Source organism: Haliotis asinina, chromosome 8 (assembly GCF_037392515.1).
Source record: "Haliotis asinina isolate JCU_RB_2024 chromosome 8, JCU_Hal_asi_v2, whole genome shotgun sequence".
Taxonomy (NCBI): Eukaryota; Metazoa; Mollusca; class Gastropoda; order Lepetellida; family Haliotidae; genus Haliotis; species Haliotis asinina.
Genome location: NC_090287.1, coordinates 24,731,374 through 24,744,514, shown reverse-complemented (window position 1 = coordinate 24,744,514; position 13,141 = coordinate 24,731,374). Strand labels below are relative to the sequence as shown.

Sequence of the window (13,141 nt, the reverse complement as noted above, 5' to 3'; positions counted from 1 at the left end):
TAACCTTAGTGCAGTGTTACAGAGTAGAAGTTAAAGGTCACATGCAACCAAAAAATCAAACATAATTAAAACACATTTATCACTTATTCATGACATATAATATACATTGCTGCTTTTAAAAAAACAAATAAACAAAATTATAAGCGTACAATCGCGATTCAAAAGTGCAATATTTTGTACTTGGGCTTACTTTCCCCAAAATGAAGCCCTCGGGAGACCGAACCCAGTCATAGCACCTGGATGTGCACTCAAGTGTAACGACGGATTCTGATTGGCTGTTTCATTTGCTGATCTGCTGAGGGTTCATTGTGTGTACAGACAGATGATCTGTTTGATGGGCATTTTAGAAGTATAGCGAGTCACAAGAAAGTACTTGTGTACTTGATGCGTTATTTCAGTATGGATTCATATACTGTTGTCAAACAAAATCATACACACTAAAACAAGCCGTTATCCATGAAGAATGTATATAGAGATGTTGGGTTTTGAAAATACATGTTCTCCGAATTTGCGCTCGATCCAATCAAAAATGACATCAGTAGAGATGGTAAACTACTGCGTGGCTGGAATCTGTCATTCGCCCAAGTACAAGGCAGGACTTGAAACTGACAAGAGTTTGCACCAGTTTCCGTCAGATCCAGTCATCCGAAAAAAGTGAATGTAGTTTGTTTGCAACCCACAGACATAAAAACATGTCGTGTATCACATGTGCCTAATTACATAATGTGGCAGAGACGGGACTCGGGTGCACGAGTCATAAATCAACTTATTTTCTTTATGTTGTATACTCTGATAGGTGTTAAGTTCAAATTACACGTGGTCAATGATTGAGACTGTGTACTGCATGTTGTCTTTAGCAGACAGGCAGGCAGACATATAGGTGTGAATAAACCAGACACTGAGCTTTCTCTGTGACAGAGACTGCTTACCACAATCAACAAGTTTTTTTTACGTAACGAGTAGATCATTTACTTGTTTGTGTACACAACCAAGATTAGACTACTGCTCACGACCTCAGACGCTGGGCATGCATACTGTTTCAAGCTCCGCGAACCCATTCACTGCGCATGGACGCAGCGCAGCACAGCTGTTGAAACCAGTTTTCCCCCCAGCGCTGGGGGGAATTTAGTGAAACGTTTGAACTCTGATTTCGCGGGCTTTTTTTTCATCGCGTTTTTTTTTCAACTTTATAGGTTGAATTAGCCTTTTTTATGATTTTTTTTCGGTAAGTGCATACCGAAAGGTACCAGAATCTGCAAAGTTGTGTTTCACGTTGCATGTGACCTTTAAGGTTAACCATAGTAAAGGTTACTTTGTGAAAGGAGCCCCTGATCAACATTCAATGGTGTGAAGTTGTCCGATGTTCACTCTGCTTTCATCATTGAAAGGCACACCTGGCATCAAGCTGCAGAGACAGTCGTTCATGTCAAAGAAAGGCTAAACAACAAAATAGGATCAGAATAGGATATTTTATTTCCTCCCAGAACTTAAAATGTTCAGTTTTAAAAGTTTCTGGAATGACAAACTATTACATTACTACACATATAATCTCAACAAAGATGACATTAAGTCTTCAACAATTTTGACATGTACAAGTCATACAAATTAAACAGCATTGGAGGTAAAGCTCTTTCTTTACAGCAGTGTGTTCAACAGATGTCTGTCAAATGATTTCAATAAATTCAGGTTAAACAACGTGGACTTCAATCATATTTGTCTTCCACATCAAGTATTCCTATTTCAAACTCTTTTTGTGACACGGTTACCTCACATAGACATCCTGACACATAATGTTAAGAATAAGTTAAGGACACAGGCTCTGGTCCTATTCATATAGTTAATCTGTCTGTTTGAGGAGTACAGTCAAGCCTTAATCTAGATTAAAGATTGATTGATTTACATCAGCTACAAATGATGAACACATTACTTGTTGCATTGTATTCTAGGACTTTTGGAAGTGTGAAATCCAATTCTTTGTACAATAACATATATATTTAAAATGTGTGTCCAAGAAGAGATGTATACAGTTCAGTAAAATATTTCACAAACTTTTAATTCTGAGTAATGTTTGAAAGCATTTGTAGAGTTTCTATAGACCAAATCTTACACTCTGTATTACATGTATTCACTGCACTAAAAGGACATATCACTAGTATATTGCACAACAAAAACCTTATCTAATGGAAAGTCCAGAAACATTTAATCATCTGACTTAAGCCTGACTTAACATGTGGTTTCACAATACCTGCATAGAGCCTACAGCAGTTAATTGTACTCATAGCTTGCTAGACAGTGACCTTGCAGTAAGAACAGTATCACTGGAACAAGGTGAGACTATTTGCTTAGTTTGGTTACAGTAAACATTGAAAAATCAGGTTAAGTTGACTGTCACTTTGAAAATCTGCATGACTATACTCAACCTTCAATTAGCATTGCAAAGTAAGAATAATATGAGGAATTGAAATTTTGCAAGGGTCAAGATAATACCTAAAATTAAAACAATAGGAAAAAGCCAAAATATGTGATAAACATGGATATCTTCGTATACTTTAAGAAGGAAGACTCAGAAACAGGAATGGCGATAAATATGTTGCTATGTGAAACTTATTTGAAATCAGTGTGTTCTGTACAGAGTCTCAATGTATACCTAGCAGTGAGATGGGCTGTGAGTCAGTGTTGTATGTTGAAACAATGTTAAGACAATGCATGACATGGAAGTATGAAGGTGAATGTATGCCACTCAGAAGATGTTAAAAGCCAACAATATTTTCATGTTGTTACAGTTAATCTGTCATGGCCATGACAGGTTAACTATACACCTCTGAAAGTATGGGTATTCCTTAACTTCTGGGTAGTATATGCATGATGTGCATGCTTGATGTGACGATGAAAAACTACAGGGAATGTGCATGACCTACAGTAGATGATCTCTGTTAGCACTTGTGAGGTAAACTGCCAGAGTTGCTCTGTGACCAGCCAGCTGTATGGTAACTTGATGAAGTTCCTGAGGGATGAGCTGAGATCCTGTGTCTAGATGTTGATCCCCCGCCTCTGCATCTGACTACTGAACTTCTTATTTGCCCTGTGTTGTGCCATGGCTGCTCGTCTGTCGTCTCTAGCGGAAGAGATATAGGTTATAATCTGTTACCGGTTGAGTGAGTGAGTTTAATTTTACGCCGCTTTTTGCAATATTCCAGCAAAATAACAGGTTTTCACACAGTGTACCCATGCACAGAATTGAACCTTGATCTTCACGTGTAAACACCACAAGGTTATCTCACTGCCCCATTATCAGTTGAATATAATGGACAAGTCAAAGTTAGTTCTATACCACAAGCATGGAGGTAATATTATTAACATCACACAATATTTGCTTTCTGCACTGTCAACAACATGGACAAGCCACACTCAGCAACTTAAAACCAGTTGTGTGTACAGTAAATTTCAGTCTGTCCTCCACTACTCCATAAATTAAAGCTAAAAACATAATGGACATGTTCAGGCTGGAAAACAGTTGAATTGACATGTATCCACTGACATGATACACCACTGCCCCATTCTGAACTGGAGACTATGGTTTTTTACTGCAGGTGGGGAACACTAGAAGTCTGCCTCAGACATTGTTATTATGTGGTGAATCGAACCCAGGTCTTCAGCATGAGGAGCGGAGGCTTTATCCATTAAGCTACCCCACCACCCCTACATTCCAGGAAAATTTCGGGTTGAAGTCCTGGTTCATGTTCTAGTGGTATGCTAATGTCGGATCATTGAGTGTCGGACAGACGAGAGTTGACTGTACGTCCAACATTTCCATCACATCAGGCTTTCCTCCCACTCACTCTTTACATACAATGAACAAAGGACACACACATTTGGCACCTCCCCTGCAGATAGACTGTAACATTAGGGTGACAGCTGCGTCATGTCACAACCCTTAAACAGGTTCTGCTACTTCCAATGCCTTATGTACCACTTACCTAGAGGCAACTTTTGGAGCTTTGATTTCTGAGCCAGGTTGGTGGGTGTAGGTAGAATCCCCAACTGGCTTCAGCTTGCCCTTATGGGGCCTCCATGTTACTGGTCGGGCTAGACTGGCTTTCAAATCAAAGACAGGCTTCTTGGTTGACTTGGCATCAGGCAATGTGGTGTTCAGGGTACCGGTGAACTTGAAAGGAGTGACTGGAGGCAAACAGTCGTCATTTAGAATTGACAATTGGGACTTAGGAATGAGAAAGTATGTTTTGTATTTTGCATCAGCAGGATCTGTCAATAAGAGATTACTTACTAAATACATTGAGCCAACATCCTGGTTTCATATACAATACTCATTACATAATACAGACCTAAACTGAAACTGAACTCCAGAACATGAAGAACAATCCTGTAAGTTGGCAGTTCCTGAAAGAATATGTCCCATAATTAAATGTTGAGCATGACTAAGCTGATATCCATCTTAAACCATATACAGGTAAATCTACTTCACCTCCTGTTGTCTTCTTAGTGGACATTACTCCCAGTGACTTTCTCTCAGCCTTTTTCTCAACTGTGTTCCCTGCTTTAGGTGTCGTCTTCTTGCCAGGTCCTTGTGTGACTGGAGTCTTTGCTCCTTGGTTGGAGTTGGGTGTCTTGGCACCAAAATTAGTGTTCATGTTCTTAGTCTTAAACACAGTGGGCTTGAAAGGTGTAGGCCCCGATGGGGACTTGAACAGATTGATCTTAGCATCGTTCTTTGGTTTGGGTTTGACCTGAAAACAAAGAAGCAACCCTACACAACAAGATAATCTCTGAACATTGTTTTCAGTACCAACTTCTGTCACCACTTGTTGAACGTGAGAATAAGACTGAAATATTGATGGCTGGTCAATGTAGGTCACTGACAAAATGTGGCTCTTGTGTTTGAGGAAATCATTTAAAGCCGATCCACCACTCAGTGATCATGAGTCCGAAGAATAAATGTATGAGAAAAGTTCTCATCCTCCCCTAACATGCTTACCAGGTTTTCATTGTTTGGAGTCTTCTGATTTTTCAGACTCGTGATGGCCTTCTTGGACTCCTCTAGTATCTGGCTGACCTTGGAAACCGACTTGGTGATTGACTTTGTTCTCTGTCTCTTCTTCTCCAAGTACACATCAATGGAGTCAAATCTGTCAAACTCCTTCTTATGGACTTTCGTCCAGTCCTTGTTACCTGGATTCAATATGGCAGAAAGTTGCAACATTAGTCTTCAGAAGATGACATATCCACTTAAAGTCCAGCTTGAACTCCAAATCATTTCAATGGAAATCATGAAAATTATAAATGACCAAAATCTGCAAATACCAACAGGAACTACAGTAAGATCTGTAAGTTCTGTTGAAAGATACTAAACGGTTTTCAAGTTGTGCTCTGGAAACAAAGCCCACCCCTCCCTTTTGAAAAAAATGACAAAAATCTGCAAATAGCAATAGGAACCACTTTGGGACCTGCCTTTCACATCTGCCTGGTTTTGCTGAAGGATATTAACAAGTTTTCAACTTGTGCTCCAGGAAATGCATCCATCCCCTTTTTGTTTTAGATGAAGTGAAATTGTTTCATGGAAACCAAGAAAAAATAAAATGTAATACTGCAAATAGCAAAAGGCACCACTTTAGGTTATGTTTGATACATCTACCAAGTTTTGCATAAATATATAGAACAGTTTTTGAGTTTTGCTCAGGAAACAAGCCCATCACTCCCATTTAGTCCAAAATGTTTCCATGGATTCTGTTTATTTTTTTTCACCAATTTTTCTTGAAAAATACTGAGCAGTTTTAGAGTTATGCTCTGGAAACAAAATGATCATGGATGGACAAGGTGATGACTATATCCCCCCCTGCATTGTAAACCAAAAGTCACTGTGTTCTGTAATCTGATTGGTTGGAAAACATGATCAAATGGTATTAGATTCTCGGAAACTGCAAGACTATTCACTGCGTATTAACACGTAGAAACATCGCAAACAATTGTTTTCTTGTGTCATCAACAGGGTGACGTCATTCAAATCATATTGTGACATAAAGTAAGAATGACGTCACAAATGAGCAACTCCAGATGCTACCATGGGAACCAGCTGGAACGGCCAGCTGAGGACACTTCACTCCTGAACATATACTCGATGTAAACGAGTGAAGACAGTAAAACCCTTTGGTTTACTTTTGTGTTTACAATGTCGATAAACATCATGTGTTGGCCATTTTCCGGGTGATATTGAGTATTTGAAGCACGGGAATATTTCATTTGAAACCTCCGGCTTACTCCGTCGGTTCCAAATGCATTCCTGTGCTTCAAATACTCAATAACACCCGAAAAATGGCCAACACATGATGTTTATCTCCTAATTAAATGCCAGGTGGGATAGCAAAGTAACTACAATATGTACTGATGAATACATCTTTGTCAAGTACATACTTACAATTTTAAATCTGTCTCACTGAGAACATGAAATAGTTAATCACCTTCCTGCATACCACTGCATGCAAGAAAAGGATCTCATATGATGTGTACATTTGGGGCAATAAACAGATGACTTGAACAAGGTATTGACGAGTGCGGCATTAAACAGCAAACACACAAACTCATTCAAACGTACCAGGAGTAATGACCTTCTGAGATTCCTGCTTCCTCTTGGCCAGGAATGCAGCAAACCTAGGAATCTGTGTACTGCAAGTTGACTTTTCATCACTTCGAGTAGGCGTGCCAGTTTTCTTGGCTGTGTGAATACGAAGAGAAAAATGTAGTCAAGGTCTAAAATGTTTAATAAACAGTACATTGTAACCATAGTATCCAGGGGTTAGTCAGGACTGGCCTAAGTGACTTACACACATGACAGAGCAACACACAGTAAGTATGGGAGGAAGTGAATGGTGGTTTATGCCACAGCTGGCAACCATACAGCTCCCCATTTCACAATGCATTTGCTAATTGTTGTGAGTTACTGACCTTTCTGCACCTTCTCATCCAGTGCCTTGAGTAAAGTAGCTTTCCGTTCTGCACTGTTCATTTCTGGCTTCATCACCCCAAGTATGTCCTTCACACCTGGACTAGTGTCCTTCACCCCCTTGGATGATGGAGTCACGTTCATGTCATCCTTCTTCTCAAATGTGCTTCGACGGATTCTCTTGTTGCTTGGCTCAGCTACTGGTGTAGATGGTTTACTGTCAGGCTACAAGGATACATGCATGGATGTGAAATCAGGTAGGCTGAGTTTGAGAGAGAAAAGTGATTCAGCTTTACATTGCAATAGCATGTATCTCAAAAGCAGTATTTGACATGAAATAATTGCAGAATTTCATGAATCTGTAGATAATATGCATGCCTCTTAATGGCTCACTCTCAGAGGCATAAACACCTGCTTCAAGTGAAAAACATGATTGGAATTCTATGATTTTCGGGACTGTCATCATCCATACGAAGTATCAGTTCATCTGTGTTGTGGTTTTGGAGAAGATGTCTTAAATGCTTAAGTTATTATACTAATCAATGGAGAGATATTTGGATTACATTAGCACAAGAAAATTCTGATTCTAGTTCTAACTTCTTCAACATGTAGACAGTTTTGGATTACCTCTGGTTTGGGCAAAGACCCTGACCGTTTCCTTTTCTGTGACTGAGGTGTCTTGGTCTGCTTGAGAGCCGTTACAGCTCTCATCTGAGGCGTCATTGGTGAAGGCTTCACCTGGTCCTTGACCTTCATCTTAGGCGTCATGGGTGATGGCTTGACATGGACCCCTACCTGGGAGGATTCCGGAGTATGAGGTGTGGTCTTCTTGGACCCTGCCTTTACTGCAGCTATAGGAGTTGCACACAGTTTCACCTCAGTCTCCGGTTCCTAGAACAGTGGTGGGACATTTAGATTGTGAACAAGTTGAGAGAGGCAGTTGGGCTTAATGAAACAATAAACAGTATGTCAGTGTGTGGCATAAGTAAAAAGGAAGCCCTGACTTGTACAACTTCGTTGAAAACTACAAGTATGGATAAACTAAGCATCATTACAAAAGCACAAAAGGAAGAAGGATCCTGACATGCATAAAGGAACACAACTCTGTACATAGAATTTCATCACCTTATGAGGGGTTATAAATCCCTATTGCCTGTTACCCGGGACAAACCAGTTTTCAATTCGGGCAATCAAATAATGGCATGTTAATTATCTATGGACTACTAGATAATTTCTGCTTACAGTTTCAAACTGTAAATATACTTGGATTTCATTCCACATGTAGCTATTGAATTTTGCTATGATCACGAAGTAGAGTTATCTTTCTTTGCTATTTGTCGCTTCTCCATAAAGAGTCCACTAAACATTAACATCAAATACCATGTTGGTTTATACTTTCATAATTGCCTCATCATGACTATGTCATAACAATCAGGGGAAATGGAAAATTATCTAGGACACGTTACTTTCCTAAAGTCGCTTGCCCTATGGCAAGTGGTTTTTAATAAAAGATTTTGATACCCTGACTTTAGACATGCTACCTTTACTAAAGTTAAATTTAACTCCCATTCTTTAACATTGCACTAATGTTACCTAAATCTAAGGTAACCTCAGTGCAGTGTTAAAGAATGGGAGTTAAGGTTAACATTAGTAAAGGTTGCTTTGTGAAAGGAACCCCTGAACTACAGTGCCCTACACACTTACTAGTTAGACAATTTTACACAAATCAGTGCTAGGATGAATCATCTTTAGGTAAGAATTTCTATGTGAAATCTGTCTGTGAAGAAAGGCTTGACACTGTGTACTGTGTTGATTTAAAATACTTAAAACATTACAAATAATGTAAAGCTGGTGAGCACAGATACTTGTGATATCAAATGCTGTGTGGTTCCATTCCATGTCAAACTATAGCTCACTCTGAGTGTGAGATAGCTCCTTCTAACAACTTCTTACTTTAGAAACACTGGTCACAGGATATGAGCATGTGATGAATTTTGTGTTAGTGAGGAAGTACACAGTTAATGGGTCCCTACCTCCTCTACAGTCTTCTTGGCTGCCTTCCTTCCCCTCCCTCGTCTCTTGGCCTTCTTGGTGACACGCCTGGCTGGCTTTGTCTCCACTTCATCGGTGTCCATACTGTCGCTCTGAAACCAAGGACATGGCATGTAGCATACATGTACCTGCAATTCTATACCAAGTGCCCTTGGCAGTCAATCTGGCAAAAATCATTTTGCTCAAAATCAGAGCTTTTGTTGAGTTTTTTTCTTTATAGGTACTTTAGCCGGGATCGAAAACTCATTCTCTGAATGGATGTAGATAAATCCCTCTCATAAAATATACTGCACAAAATAAGTTAGGGATATTGGTATTTTTATGATTGATATTTTATCAGTATGTCAGTGAATAAAAACATTATTATTCACAATTTCAAAATTTACAGATATCCCTAACTGTTTTTGTCCAGTATATGTAACCAATTTTATCATTCAGTTTCAGTAGCAATTCGGTAGCTGGAGGAACACTGAAGACTTCATTTATTCTATAAACTCTTTTATTCAGAGCAATGTTTCAGTTCAAGCAATGTTTCAGATTTTCGAAGATCTCTTAGCACTACGATAGTCGTAAGTCAATTTTAATGTAATGTATGGCACTCACAACAATCTTAGCACTACAAGACCTTCGAAGTTCGAAAATCTAGGCCCTGGCAAGCAGGATATCGATACAAACATGTGTACTGCAACGTTGTGTTGAAATATTACAGACATTGAAAGTAAAAAGTCAACTATTCCCCATACTGAAAAATGATAAATATTTAACCAGTTAACACAGTATTTCGCTCAAGTAAAAAATATTGAGGTCATCATTTGTTCCCCCTAACCAGGGAGTGAAATAATTTTGGACTCTGCTTTAACCGATATTAACTGGCATTGAATAATGGCGACTGAAATCACTTTCTGACATGTCAATGTGCATTTTGGAGATTCTCCATGTTCTCACAGCTGACTCTCTTGTTACAGCACCATGATCATGATGATGGTAATATATCTCCTTTGTTGATGAGAACAGAACAATTCTTCTGACACGGCCATGATTGTGTCATCAGAAAAAGAGTTTGACTCCAGCGAGTTATCTAATCACTATTCTGGGTTGACATGTCACAAAGTTCTCTCCAATTTCATTCTTAAAGTTAAAGTGGAATGTGCATTCTTTAAGTGCAAAGTGTATGATGAGTAAGATGCTGCATAACCATTTCAGAAGTAATGATTTCCCTCCACCTGTTATTGAACTACCGTGCCAAAGTATCTGGGCTCACGCTATGTTTTTGTGGATAATATATTTCCTCAAAGCTCACGAAGATTAATCCACTGATGCATGTTGAACATGTAAACATGGCTAAAGTGAGATGTATGTCACTGAGTCATTTCTCACAGTTACGCTTTCTTCCTGGTTCTCTTGATCCTGTTCTGGGTTGGTGTTGCCAGGTTCAGCCTGCTGAGAGTAGTATTCTCTTAAAGCCTTCTGGAGTTTGTCAATCTGGAACGTAAACCGACAACCATGAACTGAAAGTCTGAATACATCAATTATTATTTCAATGAATTCTAACGATTAATTATGACATTAGAAAATTGTTGAAACATGATAATGAAACTTACATTGTGTTGTTCCCATCTACATCACTGTTAAAAAAATAAAATTGAAGTTTTTAATAGCCTTATCATGCTGTCACCGTCAAAAACTAGAGCTGAACATAGTTAGAAATTAACTGTTACTACAGTGTTAGCCCATAAGCCTGAATAATACACATGATACATGAAGAGATTCAAATACCAAGAAATCTAAGGGTCCAGTTTCACAAACTCGGTACACAATTTGTCAAAAAGTACTATTTAGGACCAGGAGTCATAATTGGGCCATCATGTCTAGCTACTGTAAATGAAACACTCAAATAATCACACAATCAATTATTTGAGGTTACTGTATGATAAAGATATATAGTATTTCACAAATGGCATGAGAAATTCGGAATGATGATAACTATTACAGTTAGTTGTGAGAAAACATCTATTTATACTGCCATGATTCCCTTCTACAGTGTTATATAAAAACATGATCGGCGGCAATGAATGGACTGGCCACATAGCTGAATAGCTAATACAGTATAATTAATTCTGTTTCATTAATTTAATGAATGACACAGTAATCATAGTAATTTTGTAAATACAGCTAAAATATTGCCATAAATGTTTGCTAGCCAGTGGCATCTATATCGATGTAAATAAAAATTCTTATTGGTCTTAAAACACACTAAACATTATTGATCATTTGGAGGAACCTATCCCTTATTACCTTCATGATCATTAGGAGTGCTTAATGGCAAAGGGCATCCAAACTCAGACCAAAAAGGATAAAGTAAACTACCCTAATGCTAAACACAAACCCCTAACAAAACAAACTCATAGAAATGAATTTTTGAGCAAATTAGTGAGACTGATGTTGTGATTCTGAACTCATGAAGCATTCAAACTGGCGCGGGAGAAAAGTATGTGTTGGGATAGTTCATATGAATAAAGTCGTATCCCAGGCAAGGCCTACATCGATGCACACCTTTCATCTATGCTGGACGGGTGTTGGGAATTTCTCTGTGTAGTTTTGTATTATTAGGAACCTCTTAACAATATCGTTTAACTTTAGCATCCCTTTGATTCGACTAGTGATTCTAGTGTCGTTACAGAACGATGTAATTCCCTCCAACAAATAAACAATCAAAACGTCAGTCAGAATATTTACGTTAGAAGCCATTTCATCTACATCGTACACTGATCATCTGAAATTGCTACTTCCAAGTGAAACAAAATGCACATACCTTTACATTAGCTTTTATGCCAATGCCTTTAGCTATCTTTTGCAATTCATTATATTTCATGTCATCGATATTCTTCAACATTTGTTCCATTTTGTCGGGTTATTTATCCTGTCCCCAAGCGGAAATCATCAACACTGGCCCGAGTGTGGCCGAAATCCACATTCGAAAACTGTGTCACTTGATTTGATTGGCTAATAGAAACAACCTTGATTAACTCCACTTGCGTTCCAATTCGCTCACGCTTAAGTGTTAAATATTATTTAAAAAGACGTCCATTTTTATCACAGTGGTTATGTGGGTTTGAAATTGACTAATACGAATCTCTACATCACAGTGTATGGAACTGCAACTTATCTCTTAAATCTACTTTTCACGTTTGTTGCCTTTTCCTCAGAGGGTAAAGTTTCTACATCACACCGGTATGACCAGATTGAAACGTGTCGAAGGAACGTGTGAGCTAAACCAAACGTTAGCTAGACTCAAAGACAGCTAAGTGTCGCGCCTGACGATTGGTCTCTGGCATACTTATACATAACACGGTTATTTTCTACATGGATAAAAAAATTCGTCCAAACTTTCGTACTCTATGAAAATAAACACCATTTACTGTCAAATTTTACTTTCCACGAAACTCCTTATACTTATTAATATTATCGTGAGCTTCAAACAGTTGTCAAACAAGTCATTATTGACTGACTAATATCTCTTCTGAAAGTTTCAATACCGCCTACACTGTCGCTTTTATTAAGCAACCATACAACATGCCTATTACCACGTTACACGCAACGCATGTCTGTACATTACGTGCACCACTACTGCCACCAGGTTTGTCCCCCCAGTGACAAGATAATAATTGAGTCCTATTCAAGGCTGCAAACATTTGCTTCTTGCGAAGGAACCGAATTATAGGTTGTATCGATTCCTAAAATTTAGAATAGTTTTGTGCTCCTTTCAACATATATTATGGTACTTTTTATGGTACAGTTTTAATACCAGTGAAGGTCCGGGGTAGAATAGGCCTTCAGCAACCCATAAAAGGCGATTTTGCTTGTAAGAGGCGACTAACGGGATCGGGTGGTCAGGCTCGCTAACCTGATTGACTCATGTCATCGGTTTCCAGTTGCGCAGATCGATGGTCGTGTTGTTGATCACGGGATTGTCCGGCCCATACTCGATTGTTTAGAATCCGCCGCCATTTAGCTCGAATATTGCTGAGTGCAACGTAAAACTAAACTCACTCACTCAATACATTTTTTAATTCTATGTTATATATTTTGGTGGGGGTAAATATACATATTCCAACAATATATCTATATTTCTGT

The 13,141-nt window shown here is 38.6% G+C and overlaps 1 protein-coding gene across 1 annotated transcript; it reads right to left on the bottom strand.

Annotated features, from left to right (window-relative positions):
* Positions 1 to 1,450: 1,450 nt before the first annotated feature.
* Positions 1,451 to 12,021, bottom strand: LOC137294419 (nucleolar and spindle-associated protein 1-like). Its single transcript, XM_067825427.1, has 10 exons — positions 11,820 to 12,021; positions 10,385 to 10,489; positions 8,989 to 9,099; positions 7,583 to 7,846; positions 6,958 to 7,180; positions 6,608 to 6,727; positions 4,994 to 5,187; positions 4,484 to 4,745; positions 3,978 to 4,179; positions 1,451 to 3,115 (listed from the first exon to the last, which is right to left on the bottom strand). Exons 1-10 carry the CDS (start codon positions 11,907 to 11,909, stop codon positions 3,031 to 3,033), a joined length of 1,656 nt encoding a protein of 551 aa, XP_067681528.1. The 5' UTR covers positions 11,910 to 12,021; the 3' UTR covers positions 1,451 to 3,030.
* Between the last annotated feature and the right edge of the window lie 1,120 nt (positions 12,022 to 13,141).

Excerpts from the sequence above, each read along its gene's own strand:
- LOC137294419 (XM_067825427.1), bottom strand. The coding sequence starts at position 11,909 with ATGGAACAAATGTTGAAGAATATCGATGACATGAAATATAATGAATTG. Across the intron at positions 4,746-4,993 it reads CTCCAAACAATGAAAACCTG|GTCAAACCCAAACCAAAGAA; the intron begins GTAAGCATGTTA and ends CTTTGTTTTCAG. Across the intron at positions 4,180-4,483 it reads CACTAAGAAGACAACAGGAG|TCACTCCTTTCAAGTTCACC; the intron begins GTGAAGTAGATT and ends GTTTGCCTCCAG.